Source organism: Triturus cristatus, chromosome 3_1 (genome assembly GCF_964204655.1).
Source record: "Triturus cristatus chromosome 3_1, aTriCri1.1, whole genome shotgun sequence".
NCBI lineage: Eukaryota > Metazoa > Chordata > Amphibia > Caudata > Salamandridae > Triturus > Triturus cristatus.
In genome coordinates this window covers 63449553-63465299 of record NC_140583.1, presented here as the reverse complement: position 1 = coordinate 63465299, position 15747 = coordinate 63449553, and the positions used below count along the sequence as shown (strand labels likewise).

General features: G+C 40.4%; 1 protein-coding gene across 2 annotated transcripts in view; it reads left to right on the top strand.

Annotated features, from left to right (window-relative positions):
- LOC146859710 (uncharacterized) overlaps nucleotides 1-15747 on the top strand; it is a 296642-nt gene that overhangs the window by 271250 nt on the left and 9645 nt on the right. The window contains exon 10 of one of the 2 annotated variants that reach the window (XM_085643456.1): nucleotides 3676-3768. The exons of the other annotated variant lie outside the window; for it this stretch is intronic. Coding sequence (XP_085499582.1) covers nucleotides 3676-3768 — 93 coding nt within the window. The remainder of the gene's footprint in view (nucleotides 1-3675; nucleotides 3769-15747) is intronic. 2 annotated transcript variants of the gene reach the window in all.

The window sequence follows — 15747 nt, the reverse complement described above, 5'->3', positions numbered from 1 at the left end:
AGAAAGGAAGGATCAAAAGGAGTAAGAATCTGACAGGAACCTAACTCTTTTTTGATCTGCAAATTTCCTTCTGACAGTCATCACTCCAACAAAAAACTGTCTTCCTCTTGAGTAACTCCCTCATGTGAACAGTTTTTCCAGCAAAATTAGAGATAAATTTAGCATAAAATTCACATAATCTGTTCTTTAGAAATAGGAGAAGGAGCTTCAGATATAGCTTCAATGAGACTCTCTCTTGGCACAATACCATCTCCTGAAATACGATGACCTAAATACTCTATTGACTCAACACCAAAAGTGCACTTGAGTTTGTTAGGCACAATACCTCTATTTTCCAAACACTCTAACACTCTTGCAACATTCCTGTCATGTTCATCCTTACTTTTACCACCCACCAAAATGTCGTCCTGAAACACTACCACATTAGATACACCCTCCAACACTTTTTCCATAATCCGTTGGAAAACTGCAGCCGCCGAGGCTAACCCAAAAGGCATCCTCCGAAACTGGAAGGTCCCTACCGGTGACACAAAAGCAGTTAAATGCTTTGAATCATGATCCAATTCGACCTGATGATACGCCGAAGCCAAATCAATCTTTGACAAATGCCTAGCACCAGCAAACCTAGACAGAATATCATCAATACGGGGAACTCTCCAAGGTATTGGTGAAAGAGAGTCGAGCGTCACACAGCGTCTTCTGTTTACACATGCACACACGCGAGAGGTCGCTGAAGACTCTGCCACTCGTGAGAGGTCGCTGAGCAATCTGCCTTTGATTACGTGTAGGAAGAAGTTGTACGTAACACTCGTACAATCAGAAAGTGTCTAAGTCAACTAGAGTGTGGTATTTGTGTTGGAGTGAGGTTGGTCACACAAGCGTGGAATTGTATTCTGCAGAGCAATGTGTTCTAGCAGTTTTGGCAGACCATTATTATGGGTTTTTGTCAAGAATTATTTATCTGTGGTCTGTCTACTTCTATAAAGACACAGACAAGCTAAAATCTAAAAGAATGGAATGCTATCTGGAAAAGTTCCCACTTGATTAAAGCTGTTGGCACAAATATTCCATTTAGGTATGTATTATGTCTCAAACATCCAAACTACCATTACTTAAATGCACTTACAGCTGTTATCTCTCTTTGCATGCACTGGATCACCGCTCAAGAAAGCCACAGTGCAATATCTCTCAAAACCTCAAATGAGAACATGAACTTTAAATCTACACTAACTTGCTACTATTAGTGAATCTAAGTTACAACTGTGCTCGAGACTTGATAACAACCAGATGTTAAATTTGGTCATAACAAAACAGTTGTCAAACATTGGCATGTCTGTCCAACTCTTTGTTTATTTAGCAGTGGAGGAACTACATTGTATCTGATTGCAGAACTTCAGCCAGCTCCACCGTTGAAACTCCCTCATGCCTGCCCATCCACCAGAAATACCAGCATCAGAGAGTCATCCCCTTTGAGAGTAGCTATTCCCACATAATTCTTATTAGCATTTTTCATTCCCAAGTCCAACTTGTACTGTGTGCTTGTCATAGGCATAAAAAATGTGCAAGAAGAAAGCTTCAAATGTATCCAGAGCATGGCTTTATTTGTGCTTCAAAGGCCACTCCTGCTGTATAGGTTTGTCTGTTGAAAACCAAAAAAGAATGCTAACCATTCTAACACACTATTGTGTGTTAGAATGGTTGTTAATCTTTTTTGTGGATCTCGCATAGGCAGCGCATAGCTGTCTCTTCAAGACATGGTGTATTCAGGTATGGACTTCAAGCTCCGCCCATTTTCCGGCCATCTTTTCAATTGGCTCATGTTACTGTCCTTTCCAAAACTTTGCTTTCTTTTCATCAATAGGCTTAGTAGTCTCTCCTTAGTACTGCCTTTTCTCCTTTTATAAGCTCCCATGAAGACTGGCCCTCTCACGTGTATTGTTACTCGGTATGTTTCATTTACAGTTTGTGAGCACTATTTTCTTAAATGACTTTCTCCTGCATGCCATTGCAGGCAGGACTCCTGCGACTGCGTTAACCTGCGCAGCACGCCTTGCGGCCGCGCGTCTTTATTTATGTATTTCTCGCCATATTGAAAGCGCTGCAACATCGCGCTTTTACTTTAAAGATTTTTTTTCTTCAATGCACCACAACGCTCTGGAGCTTTACCATGGCGGCTACCGGCCTTTCATTTGTGCTGCATGACTCACCTAAATCAACTTTTCACACTGTTTTAGCTAGTTTCAGGGTGGTAAAAGGACAGAAAAGAGCAACAACATTGTTTCACCTCCCATGAAGGCTGCTCGCTCAGCACTGCTGTACTTAGACAACAAGCACTCAACTCTACATAATTCAACACAAAACCACACAATTCCATGCCACACATTTCAGCACCACACAATTCCACAGCATATTTACACTGCACATAATACCACTCTACACCATATAATTCAACTCCACCTAATTACATGCTGCTCAATACCACATTAATACACCCCTCATTAAACCACTCTGTGTCACATAACAATCCACATAAATACTCTACACCATGACACATATTTTCACTTAACAATTTCACTCAATGCCACACAGTTCCATGCCACACAATTCAATTCCACGCAAATCCATTGCACATCACATAATTCCACACCACATCCAACGCCAAACCACATACTTCCACCCCACAACACAATTCCACTACATACCACATATAACCAATTCACAAACATAACTGAACATCATGCCACAAAATTCAACAGCACACCACATAATTAAACTCTACTACATAGCACTCTACAACACAAAATACAATTTCACATAATTGCACTCCATGAAACACAATCCCACTCTACATAATTCCAGTACACTCAATACAACATCATTATTATCCACATGTTGCCAATGCACACTATGCCACATAATTCCACTACACAAATCCACTCCACACCACACAATTCGACTCTGTATAATGCCATGACTAACAATTTCATTCCAACCCTCATAATTCCACTACACACCACATACATCCACTGCACTCCAAACCAAAACACATAATTAAAAAACATTTTAATGCACAACGCCAATAGCTCTAAATCGCGCAAATGTGAGACCTATTGCATTGCAAATGCTTGTTTTTTTTTCTTGCCAAAAGGGCTTCTACCCTTTTGGCAATGTTTTCCATCCAAACAAGTGTAATCTCTAGACTGAGCAGGCCGGCTATCCCAGGTAAATGGTATCCAGTCTACTGATGTCTACATCAAGTTCGTTTTCAGAGTGCAAAGTAGAATTGTAAGCCTTTTCTATAACTGCGAATGGTGTCCCTTTTTAAGAGTTTGACAAAGCCCCCACACCACAGTAAATCAGCTACACCCCACACTCAAAACGTAACCTTTCTACCCAAGATTGCCGGTTCGCATTCCACCAGTGTCTAAAGGACACTCTTAGTTCCTAATGCTTGTTGAGCATGAAATATGGAATTCTCATTGTTAAATTTTATCTTAAACTGCTCGTGAAAATAGTTCACATAATTTGAACATTTGGGAGACTTGCTTACCCATGTATAGTCTAGGGCAATATGAAGTTCAACAGGTTTGTCTATGAAGTTTCAATTGGTGGTGCCTTTGGTTTCTTGTAAGAATATGCCCTTAAATTATTTAATGTTGTTTGTATTCTTTTTAGAGTAATACAAACTTGACAGGAGCTGTTTCTTCTCGCATCAACCAGTGGATTAGCAAAACTCAAGTAAATGGAAGCAATAGCTGTGGAACCAAGGTACAATTCCATGTAATCCTGCAATAAACCATTTCTACGCAATAAGAATGTAGGTCACTATGTTGGTCAACATAGTTGTAAACATACCTAACATCAAGCTGTTGGCATGAACGTCTGAGCAAACACATACAGAAGATGCTTGTTAAAGTAATATTTAGAGTGGAGTAGTAGAATAGTGTGAAGTAGTGTTATAGAGTAGAGAGAAGTAAAGTAGCATAGAGTGGCATAGAGGGTGTTGTGTACAGGTTCTGAGAGTTCCGTAGTATGTCATAGACTCTTATAGAGTGTCGTAGAGTGTCAAATAGTGGCATAGAGTGGCACAGATTGAAGTTGAGTGTTATAGAGTGGAGTGGCATAGAGTAGAGTAGAATGTCGTATGGTGAATAGGTGCAGAGTGTCACAGAGTGTAATGAGTGTCATAAAGGGAAGTACACTGGATTGGCATAAAGCTGAGTCACATAGAGTGGTGTAGAGTGGAGTAAAGTGTTGTACAGTGGAGTAGAGTGAGTGAAGTAGAGTGGAATGGGGTAGCATAGAGTTTAACAAAGCATTATATAGCTGAGTGGCCTGCCGTAGAGTGGATTAGTGTGTCCTAGAATTGAGTGCTATGGCATAAAGTGCAGTGGCATGTCGTAGAGTGGAGTGGTGTGTCTTAGAGTGGTGTGTAGTAGAGTGTCTTAGAATGGAGAAACTTAGAGTGGAGTATCGTAAAGTGGAGTAAAGTGTCGTATAGTTTCTCTGACACCAAAGTTTTAATGTCAAGACTGCTGTTCCTCGAGAAGTTAATCAACCCGTGTTAGTACTGAGCCTTCGTGTGCTTCAAGCTGGAAAGTTTTCTCATGCGACTTTTAAATATGTACATGAGTTAATGGAAAGCATAATTTAATTTGTTATATACGTGCAACACGAAAGAAACTGAGTTAGTGATTTTTGAAAAGTAAACAAGTTGCCGGCATCGAAGATTTCGCTGCTGCGCGTGGATACGTTTGGAAGAAAACAAAATCGATGGTTGCTAAGCTGCTGATTCGAGTTGAATCCTGAGCAATAACCCGCGTGTAGCATACAAAGACAATTACGCTTTTGATCACCAGCCACTAAACCGCTTGTCATGAAACAATATCTAGAAGGCAATGCTCATTTCACAAAGTAAATGGTTAAGTGCGCGGAACAGAAACAACGCGTGTGTTTGTTCTTATCTGAATAAACACACGCAAACAGAACGACACGCGTATTAATTAATTAAATAATACTTACGTCAAAGCTGAGCAAAATGTGTATCTGATGATCTAGGTCCTCATGGTTATCAAGAAATAGGATCATTTTACCTGGAAAATCATATCTGAAGAGATTGGAGTTCGTAGCTGCTAAGAGTGTGTAAGAAGAGAAGAAGGACTATTCTAGTGAAAAAGGAACAAAGAAAAGGACTGTTTTGATTTCTCATGAAAGAAACAAACAATGGACTAAACAACTAAGAAAGAACAACTGATCATCTAAATCAACTAACAAAGGAAATACATGTTAATTATTTTAATTAGTTGTTTTAATTAATTATTTTAATTATTTGTGTTAGTTATTTGTGTTAATTAATTATTTTAGATCGTGTTTTGATCTGTTGTATCTGATTATTATTTCTAAAGCATAGAATGTCTGAAGAATCCATGTCAGCACCACCAAAATTTTTACCTGTTCCTGGTGAACCTGCCATACCATGGAAACGATGGAAAAATATTTTCTTTACATATTTGTTAGCAATTGGTGGTGATAAATATGGTCCTGTTAGGAGACAAGCCATACTCCTACATCACTTAGGTGTAGAGGGTAGGAGAATCTATGATGATTTGCCTGAAATTTCATTAGGGATGGGAGATGGCCAACCGTTAAACATTTATGAGATGTCGTTGCAAATGTTGGAGAAACATTTCACACCAAAGATTAATATCATTTTTGGGAGGCACAAATTGTTTTGTAGGGTGCAGAAATCAGATGAGAGCATTGTGTCAGATGTAGCGACTCTACGTGGATTGGCTGTCACATGTGAATTTCAAACTCTGTGTGATTCGTTAAAAAGAGAACAAATTGTCAGGTGTACGAATAATAACAGGGTTAGGGAAAAGTTATTGTCAAAGGATCCTACTTTAGAACAAGCCATCCAAATTGCTAGGAGCATGGAGGACACCGATCATTGGATCAAAGAGATTGATAAAGAGAAAAAGAATCCAGAGAGTTCATTAACAGTACTAGAAAAAGAAGTATCAGCGAAAGTGAAGGATGTAAAGAAGGAATTTAAGAAAGCGACGTATAAAAGCTATGGAAATGTACCAGTCAAAACAGGAGAAAGGAGGCCCGTAATTTGCTACAGGTGTGGGTGTCCAGGGTATGTAAGTTCGTGTTTTGCATGTGGTGCAAGGAATGCTACATGCAGGTCTTGTGGGAAAAGAGGTCATTTAGCGAAGGCGTGTAGATCAAAAGGAGGCATGCAATTAACTAGTGTGAAAGAAGTAGAAAAGAAAGAAGAGGAAAGTGAAGAAATATTCTTGACTGTAGATGGAATAGAATTAAACGAACGCCAAATGACAGAAACAGTCAAGGAAAGTAATGTAGAAATGATCTCGAATGTTGATAAAAATGGTGTGAACTTAAAGATGGAGAGTACAGAGAGACTGGTAAAGCCACATTGTGAAATCACCGTTGGAGATGGAGTAGTAAAACTACTAGTCGATTCTGGTAGTCTGTTCACCCTTATCTCAAAAGAAACTTTCCAAGAGAAATTGAATGGAAAAATGAGTGAATTTTAATCTCCTGATGTGAAAGCAGTTGGATATGGAGGCTCAAAGATCAATATCTTAGGGATGCAGTGGATGAGTATCTTCTTTAAGAAGATAGGGGTTTATGGAAGGATCTATGTCACTGACGAGGGGTCCAATTTGTTAGGATGGAGACATCAGAAGGACTTGAGCATTATTCTCAATCCTAATGCAACAGAACCTGTAATGGCAATTGAAACTAATGTGGAAGAAAAGTTTGCTAAAGTTAATGTAAAGAATGAATGGGGGGAAATGATAATGGAGAAATACTCTCAAGTATTTACTGAAAATGTGGGTATGTTGAAGGGATTCACGCATCGTATTGTTTTAAAAAGTAATGCAAAACCTGTTGTACATAAAGTAAAGACAATACCTCACATGATGAAAGAACCTCTACAGAAAGAATTAGAAAAACTTTTACAAGCCAAGGTTATTGAACCGATTGAATCGTCTGAGTGGTTATCTACGATTGTCGTTGCCCCTAAGGATGGCAACAAAATGTGTTTGTGTATTGACTTGAGAGATCTTAATAGAAACATCTGGGTAGATAGGCAACCCTTGCCCAACATTGGAGAAATGCTAAGTGTGATGGATGGAGGGTGTGTCTTTAGTGTCTTAGACATGTCCTCAGCCTATCATCAGATACATTTGCATCCAGAATCACGACATTTAACTTCGTTTGTGACACCGCTAGGAGCATTTCGATACCGTAGGATGCCATTTGGGTTGGCATCAGCTTCTGCTGTATTTCAACGGGTTATGCAGAACATATTCAAAGGTTTGGAGAGGGTAATGTGTTTCCAGGATGATATAATGATAGTGGGGAGGTCATTCGAAGAGCATGATGAGCTCATGGAAGAAGTTTTACAGAGAATTGACAAATGTGGATTAACGATAAAGAAAGAAAAATGCCAGGTAAGATTGGGAGTAGTTAATTACCTTGGACATCAAATATCAGCTGAGGGAATAAAACCAAAGAATAGTATTGTGAAGGCAGTTAAGGAAGCACCTTGTCCTACCAATAAGGAGCAATTGAAATCTTTCCTGGGGCTTGCTGAATATTGCTCTAAATTTGTTCCTAAGTTTACTGAGTTGGTGGAACCAATGAGACTCTTATTAAAAAAAGGAGTTGTCTTTGAATGGAATTCGGACTGTGAAAGGGCGTTCAGCAATTTGAAGACTTCTCTTTCTAGTGCACCATCGCTAGGGCATTTTGATCCAAAAAAGAAATCTATTTTAGTTAGTGATGCAAGTAATGCGGGAATTGGTGCTGTATTGTTGCAGATGTCGGAAGGAGATGAAAAGATTATAGGATTTGCTTCTAGAAGGTAGCGAGGTGCAGAGAGAAGTTATTCGACAATTGAAAAGGAAGCGCTTGCGTGTTGTTGGGGAATAGCACATTTTAAGTATTATTTGTGGGGAATACCTTTTGTAGTTAAAACTGACCACAAACCCTTAGTTCACATATTCAAGGGTGGTCGTGGATTGGATGGTAGTGTGACTCCCCGCATATCTAGATGGTTGATATTTGTCCTTGATTATAACTTTGTTGTCGAGTATGTGCGTGGAAACAACAATGTGATGGCTGATTGTCTTTCCAGATTGCCAGTAGAAGATGACTCTTGTTTGGAAATCTTGGATGTGGATGTGGATGATTTGATTGTGGAGGTGAACAATGAATTCGCCATAAATCAAAATGTATGGAGGAAAGCAACGGAGACAGATGAGGAGTACAAAGGGTTGAAAGAACTCATTATCAATTGCTGGATTGATCCTACTGTAATGCATAAATATAAACAATATTTACAAGTGAAAGATGAATGGAGTTTGCAGGGAGATAACCTTTTGAGAAGGAGTAGGATTGTTCCTCCAGTTGTGTTGAGACCTAGGATATTAAGAATTGTACATGAGGGACAACTGGGTAGGAGTTTGACCAAGCGGAGATTGAGAGAGTCGTTTTGGTGGGCTGGAATGGACAAAGATGTGGAGGATTTAGTGAAGGAATGTTATGCATGCAGTAATAGCGACAAAGTGAAAATCACAAGGAATCCTCCTTTGAAGTGCATAGAGCATCCAAAAAGACCATGGGAAAAACTGGCGTTGGATATATTAGGCCCAATTGAGAAATTAGGTAGTAATAACCGGTATTTAGTAGTGTTGGTAGACTACCATAGCAAATGGTTCATGTGCAAATCCATGGGTGAAGTAACTACAGGAAATGTAATACAATTTCTTAAGGAAGTTTATTTTTAAGAAGGGGTGCCAAAGACACTGGTAACTGACAATGGGGTTCAATTAGTTTCATCAGAAATGAGCAGTTATTTAAGTAGTCTTGGAATTTCCCATAATAAAATTGCTTTATTCCATCCACAGACTAATGGTCTAGTGGAGAGAATAAATCGTATTGTTATGGAATCTGTTCAGCTTTCATTGGCAAATGGTTTGTCCTGGAAGGATGAACTAAGAAGGATGATGTGGGGTCATAGAATTACACCTCACACGGTAACGGGTGCTTCTCCTTTTGTTGCTTTCAGAGGAAGGGAACCTGGAACTAAGGAATCTCCAATGTGGTTGCAAGAGAAGAAGCAGATCTGGGTTGATAGAGAAGGAATGAGATTAAGAGTGCTGGAAAGTCAGAGGCGTAGCAAGGTTGGGTTTGATCATAGAAAAGCTGTTAAGGAATTAGTCTTTGAGGAAGGTGATTGGGTAGTGATAAGAAGATTTGGATTTGTAAAGAAAGGGGAGAGTAAGTTTTCTCAACACCATAAAGTGATATCTGTTCAAGGTTCTGTGGCTCTTCTAGATGATGGAAAGAAATGGAGTGTGGGAGATTTGTGTAAGGTATCTCATTTATGAATCTCATGTATTTTATTTTTGCATGATAGAAAGAAATGGAGTGTGGGAGATTTGTGTAAGGTATCTCATTTATGAATCTCATGTATTTTATTTTTGCATTTTAGTGTGTTCTTAATTCTGCATTGTTCTTCAATTTTACGGGGTGTCATGTATTCTAAATATTTTTAGTTTAAATATTTCTATAAAGGGGAAGAAATGTGGTGATGATAAGAACTGAATGATGAGGCTGTGATGTAATGGAGTCACAGCTAAGTCAGGATTCCAATGTAAACCAGTACTGAAATGTAATGCTAGAGGTTGCTGTATCCATATTTACTCCAATCAATAAACCATCTTTAATTTAAAATCCGTAGTGAATTACTACAAATTTGCTGTAGAGTGGAGTAGAGTTGATTGACATGTCTCAAAATGGAGGGCATAGAGTGAAGTGGCATAGAGTAGAGTAGCATGGAGTAGAGTAGAGTGGCATAGAGTGGAGTAGAGTGATGCAAATAGGAGTGGCACAGAGTGAAGTAGAGTGTCATAAAGTGGAGCAGCGTAGAGTGGCAGAGAGTGGAGTAAAGTGTTATACAGTAAAGTAGAGGAGAGGAGAAAACGGGAGTGATGTAGCATAGAGTGAAGTAAAGTGTCAGAGTGGAGTGGTGTGTCATATAGTGGAGTAGTGTTTCGCAGGGAATAGTGGCGTGGAGAAGAGTGGAGTGGCATAGAGTAGAGTGTAGTGGGTTATAGCTAGGCTATCTGGTTTTAGGTTTAAACCTATAATAACTGATAAAACCCCACTGAAAGGAAAATAGCCATCACTGGTGTAAACATAAAAAACACTGAAAAAACACCTTTGCAACCACAAGTGCCATTCAAAGAAAGGAAAAGATGAGTGAAATAGATATTTTTATTTCTTCCTGAAGGGGCCAATACAATGTAACTTTGTTATACATGGTAGCATGAAGAAAGACTTGGCTAACATTATTCTGCTTGAGTTTTGGTGTTTAGCGATGTCACTAAAACATTGTCTCTTCTTCCTTCTGCTTTTTTTCAGTTTTGTGGTCTTTGGTCTAAAGATGCAGTGTTTAGAAGCATGCTTTAGGTCTTATTTAGTTATTTTATAAACTGTTGAGAATTGGGAAATATCAAAAGCATATTTGATATTTTGGCTACTTTTGATTTCACTGAGAGGTAAAATGGCTGGGTTCATAGGAATCTTTCCTAATATGTACCATTACATTTACCCACAGACGGAGAATGGGTGAACTCCTTTGATGCATCAGCCCCCTTTTCTAGTGAGTCAGTATTGATTGTAAGTGAATTACCAAACACCCCAAGCTTTAAACATTCAATGCAAGATGTAGAGACCAGTATATGTGAAAAGAATGTTGTCACCAAGCATGTGAGATAGTGGTGAAAACATGACACCAGACGTTTTGTAAACATGGAACGCAGTGTCACTGGAATGCTGCTGGAAAAAGTTCCTACCAAGTTCAATAAAGACTGGAGTGATAGTGTTTGTATTTGCAGTAATTCAGCTACGTATGTGAAAAAGTTGTATGATGGTCTGTCAAAATCGATACCTGAGCTGAAGTGCTTGCCGGTAAGAGATCCTTGTCACTTTCTAGATGGTATGCTGAAAGCATATTTACAATCTTCAGAGTTAATGAAGAATGCTATTGACGTTGTAGTCCATTCTGGTGCAGTAAAAATATATTTGGACCTCAAATACCCTGTGCACACACTATCTGTGCAGAAAGCAAGCAATAACTAAAATGTAATTAAAATTCCATAAACACCGGAAAAACACTGTTTCTGTTGTTTTTAATAGCTTGAAAATTTGTAGCCACTGATAACCACTGTTTTTTTAAGGTATTGAAAGAAACTGAAAAAACTCCACCAGAATTTACCAAAAATAGAAACTGAAAACAGGAAAGCCTAGTTATAGCATAGAGTGGAGTGGATTGGTGTAACATAAGGTGTTGTATAGTGGAGTGGAGTGGCATGACATGGAGTGGAGTGGTGTGTCATTGAGGGGCATATCTAAGAATGCCTTACAGTGTGAGGGTAGAGAGGAGTGGTGCAGAGTGGACTGGCATGTCAAGGAGAAGAGTGGAGTGGCATGTCATATATTATTTCAGAGTTAAGTGGTGTAGAGTGGAGTAGTGTGTCATAGAGTAGAGTGGAATAAAGTGGTATGGGGTGACATAGATAAATTGTGTAGAGTGGAGTAGAGTGTCATAGAGTAGAGAGATGGAGCATAGAGTGGAGTAAAGTGGTGCGTCTGAGTGGAGTAGCATGTCACAGAGTAGAGTAGCGTGGAGTGAAGTAGAGAGCAGTAGTGTAAAGTTGTGAGAAATTTCCCTCTTTCTGCATGGTTGCCCCCACTTTTTTGCTGATGTACTTTGACTGAGTGTGCCCTGAGCTCCTGCTAATCAGGTACCCAGGGCCTATGTTCTTTCCCTAAAACTGCATTGAAGCCTAAACCCAATTGGCATCTCTGGCCACAGGTCAGCCCTGGTAAATGATACCACAGGTACCAAGGGCACTGTGACCAGAGAAGGCCTCTAGGGCTGCAGCACTTATTGTGCCACCCTTAAAGGTCCTGTACCACTACATTCACACACTGCCTTTGCAGGCTGTGTGTTTTGGTGCAGAACAAAGTGAAGAGTCGACATGGAACACTGTATGCTATGCCTACAACCCACTGCCCTGGCCTAGATCAGTCACCCCTCTAGCTGGGTGCACTATACCAGTGGTGAGTGTACAGGTGCATGAGCCCTGTACCTCTACAGTGTCTAAGTCCATTCTTAGACATTGTAAGTGCAGTGCTGTCATTAGGAGTATATGGTGCTGAGAGTTTGTCATTACGAACTCCACAGCACCATAATGGCTACACTGAAGTTTGGTATCAAACTTCTCAGCACATTAAACCCACACTGATGCCAGTGTGGGATTTAATAAAAAAATGCACACAGAGGGCATCTTAGAGATGCCCCCTGAAAACTAACCTACCACTAGTGTCCAGGCTGAGTGGCTGCTTTCCGCTGCCACCACCAGACATCAAGTTCAAATAACTTTATTCGAATGTAATCTTTACAATCATAAAAGTACATTTCATAGACATACAAACATAAACACATTACATGGATATATAGTAAAAAGAAACCATCCATTTCATTTATGAGACAAAAAATGATTTACAGAGATATTGTAGAACCAGAACAACAGGCAGAATAAAACAGGTTAAGAATATAAATAGTTATACAAAGTTAAAAAAAAATAAAAAAAAATGTTAAAAAGTACAATGATAGTAGCAGCATAATTAACCCTCCATACTTTTCCTGAAAATAATGGCTAGTTTCAAGAAACTGCATACGAATAGAGTGCAGTCACAATTCAGGAGTTGGAGGTAATAAAGTGCTGGTTTGATCTGTGTGAATTGTAGATCTTTTAGGCAAGGCTTTAAATACAACTTCCGAGGTACTGTATAATAAGGACAAACAAATAAAAAGTGCGCCAAATCTTGCGGAGACTTCCCGTCGCAGCCGCAAGCAGGTAGCACTTGGCCTCGGTGGGCCCCTCTTGGTATTGCCAACAGGAGATGAAATAAGTCAAAACGGAACCTTGTCAATAGATAACGTTCATATCCAGACATGGACCATGATAGATACGGTTCCATTTGGGGACATGTTTTAAGTAGGGCATGTTTCCTAACACTATCTTTCAATAGCTCACCCTCCTCCCGGGCAAAATACCTAGTTGACATAAATGTTTTTTTCACAAAAGTAACATCTGCTTTGGTTATGGAGTTTGGGGTTGAGAACAGATCCGGCCGTCCCATTTCAGTGAGACAGTCGTTAATGTACCTCAGCCACGGAACCTTGAACCTACCATCCCAAGTTAGAGCTTCTTTTAGTATGGCATGAGTGAGAGGTATATCGTCATTTAGCCAAGAGTTCAACCAACATAATAGGGGGTTTGCTGCTATTCTGTCACTTAGAAATGGTACACCTAACTCCTCGTGTACCGAGAAGTTTCCGGTTCCCCTTGGCAGCCTCAATACCTTCTTTAAAAAATTATTTTCTGCAACCTCCAGGTCTCGCGTCTGACTATAGCCCCATAGCTCGCTACCATAGCAAGCAGTGGCAACACTCTTGGCTTGATATAATTTAAGCAGAGCAGCCACCGGGCTATTGCCCATTTTTCTTGCAAAGCCAAGTATGGCTGCATTGACGCGTGTTACTTCACCCTTCTTTTTGACAACGGCTGGGCCCCAAACTAGTTGGTCATCAAGAAGGACCCCGAGGTATGAGAAGGTTTTGGAATTTGGAATTTTTTCCCCGTTTATGAAAAAAGAATTAGGTTTGCGTGACCCCTGGCCTATTTTCATAGTGTAGGACTTTGAATTATTGATGCTTAAGCCTCTAGACTCCATAAAATCATTAAAAAAGTTTAAAAGTATTTGGAGACCAATTGCTGTCCTTGAGATAAGGACAGCGTCATCCGCATAGAGTAGGACTGGGACACCTTTTCGGCCTACATAGGGGTAATCTGTGCCTGTTTTCAACAAACAATCCTCCAGCTCATTAATATACAGATTGAAGAGAAATGGCGCTAGGATACATCCTTGACGGACACCCCGATTTATTCTGATGTCCCCTGTCACTTTCAGATCTTGGGAGTAACGGACGTTGGCTCTTGTATCTGAGTGCAAATCGGCCAATACATGAATTAAGTTCTGCTCGACACCCATCTTTAGCATAATGTCCCATAATTTACCTCTATCCACACAATCAAAAGCGGACGATAGGTCCATAAAAGCCATATGTATGGTTCCATGCCGGGCCAGGGTGTATTTACCTACAATCAAATATAGGTTCAGGCACTGGGTTACTGTTGAGTGGCCAGGTCTAAAGCCGTATTGTATTGAGGATAAAACATTATTCTCATTTGCCCATGTTGTTAGCCTGTTCAAAATTACACCCCCTACCACTTTTGCTACAGAGTTAATTAAAGATATTGGCCTGTAGCATAACGGGCTACCACGGTCGCCCTTTTTGAACACGGGGACAATAGTCGATTGCCCCCAAGACTTTGGGCACCCAAAGGTTGCAGCTGCATTTATTACTTTCGTGAGAACAGGGGCCCATAATGGGATACAAGATTTAAAAAGATCCGGAGGCAAGCCATCCGGACCTGGTGCCTTATTGCCAGTTAACCCTTGGATAGCCTTTTCTACTTCATTGACTAAAAAACATGGAGAATTCTCCATTGGGGTTAAGAGGTCATAATCTGCGCTAAAATGGATGACCCACTCTGCCTCTGGGATGTTTGTACCTATTGCAGTATCACTTGGGTTGTAAAACAAAGGTTTGTTGACGATCTCCCAAAATTTACTGCTATTTCCCAGGACTGATGGATCAAGCAGGGACTCCCAGGTACTGGCCTTAATTTCCTTTTTCCGTTTGTCAAGTGTTTTTTTATAAATCGAACGGAGATTCTTAATTTGACCTGGATCTCTAGGTTCGATTTTTAACGCCTTTCTTAAGTCTCTGCTTGCCATGGAGCATGCATGATCAAACCATTTAGGGTTATTACTAACTTGCCCCTTCACTGGGACTAATAACATAGAGCCTACTGTTAACACTACACCTTCAAAAATGGCTAAGGTTTGCTCTGGGGACATAAAAGTTGAAGCACAGGCCACTAATTCCTCACCACATAACTTGTTAATTTCATTATAGAGATTTTCTTGGTTTACCAGGTGCCATTTCAGACGACGTTTACCGTTTGTACATTTTAAAATTCCCCCATCTTCACAGTGTTTTCGCTGTTCAAATACACCCCCGTTCAAATTAATGGAAAGGGGGTTGTGATCACTGTAGATGTTCATTTGGATAGTAAAACTAGACATGTTTCTGGACCCCTGGGTCAAGAGCCTGCTACCCTCTGGGGCCTGAAACAATGCACATCCTGGGACGAGGTGCCAAGCCTCCTCCCCAGGATGGGTAGGGTTCACAAAGGGGAAGCTTCAAAGGCTTGCCGTCTTTGTGAGCTTCCCCAGGCCACTTGCTGCTTTCAGCAACTGGTCCCCCCTGATTCTGAACCCCACTTTGGGCAGAAGAACCGGCGGGAAAGCATGTGAGGAAGAGAGGTGTGCCCACCTCTGCCAACTCCACCCCTCAGGTGGGGGAGGCGAGGTGAAGCACAACTCTCAGTCCACGCCATCTTGAAGAAGGGGGACTCAGCCAACCAGGGACAGGCTCATGCCTCCTCCCACTGGAGGGTGGCATAATAGGGGGTGTACCCACCCCAGGAAAGGGACACATTGGTC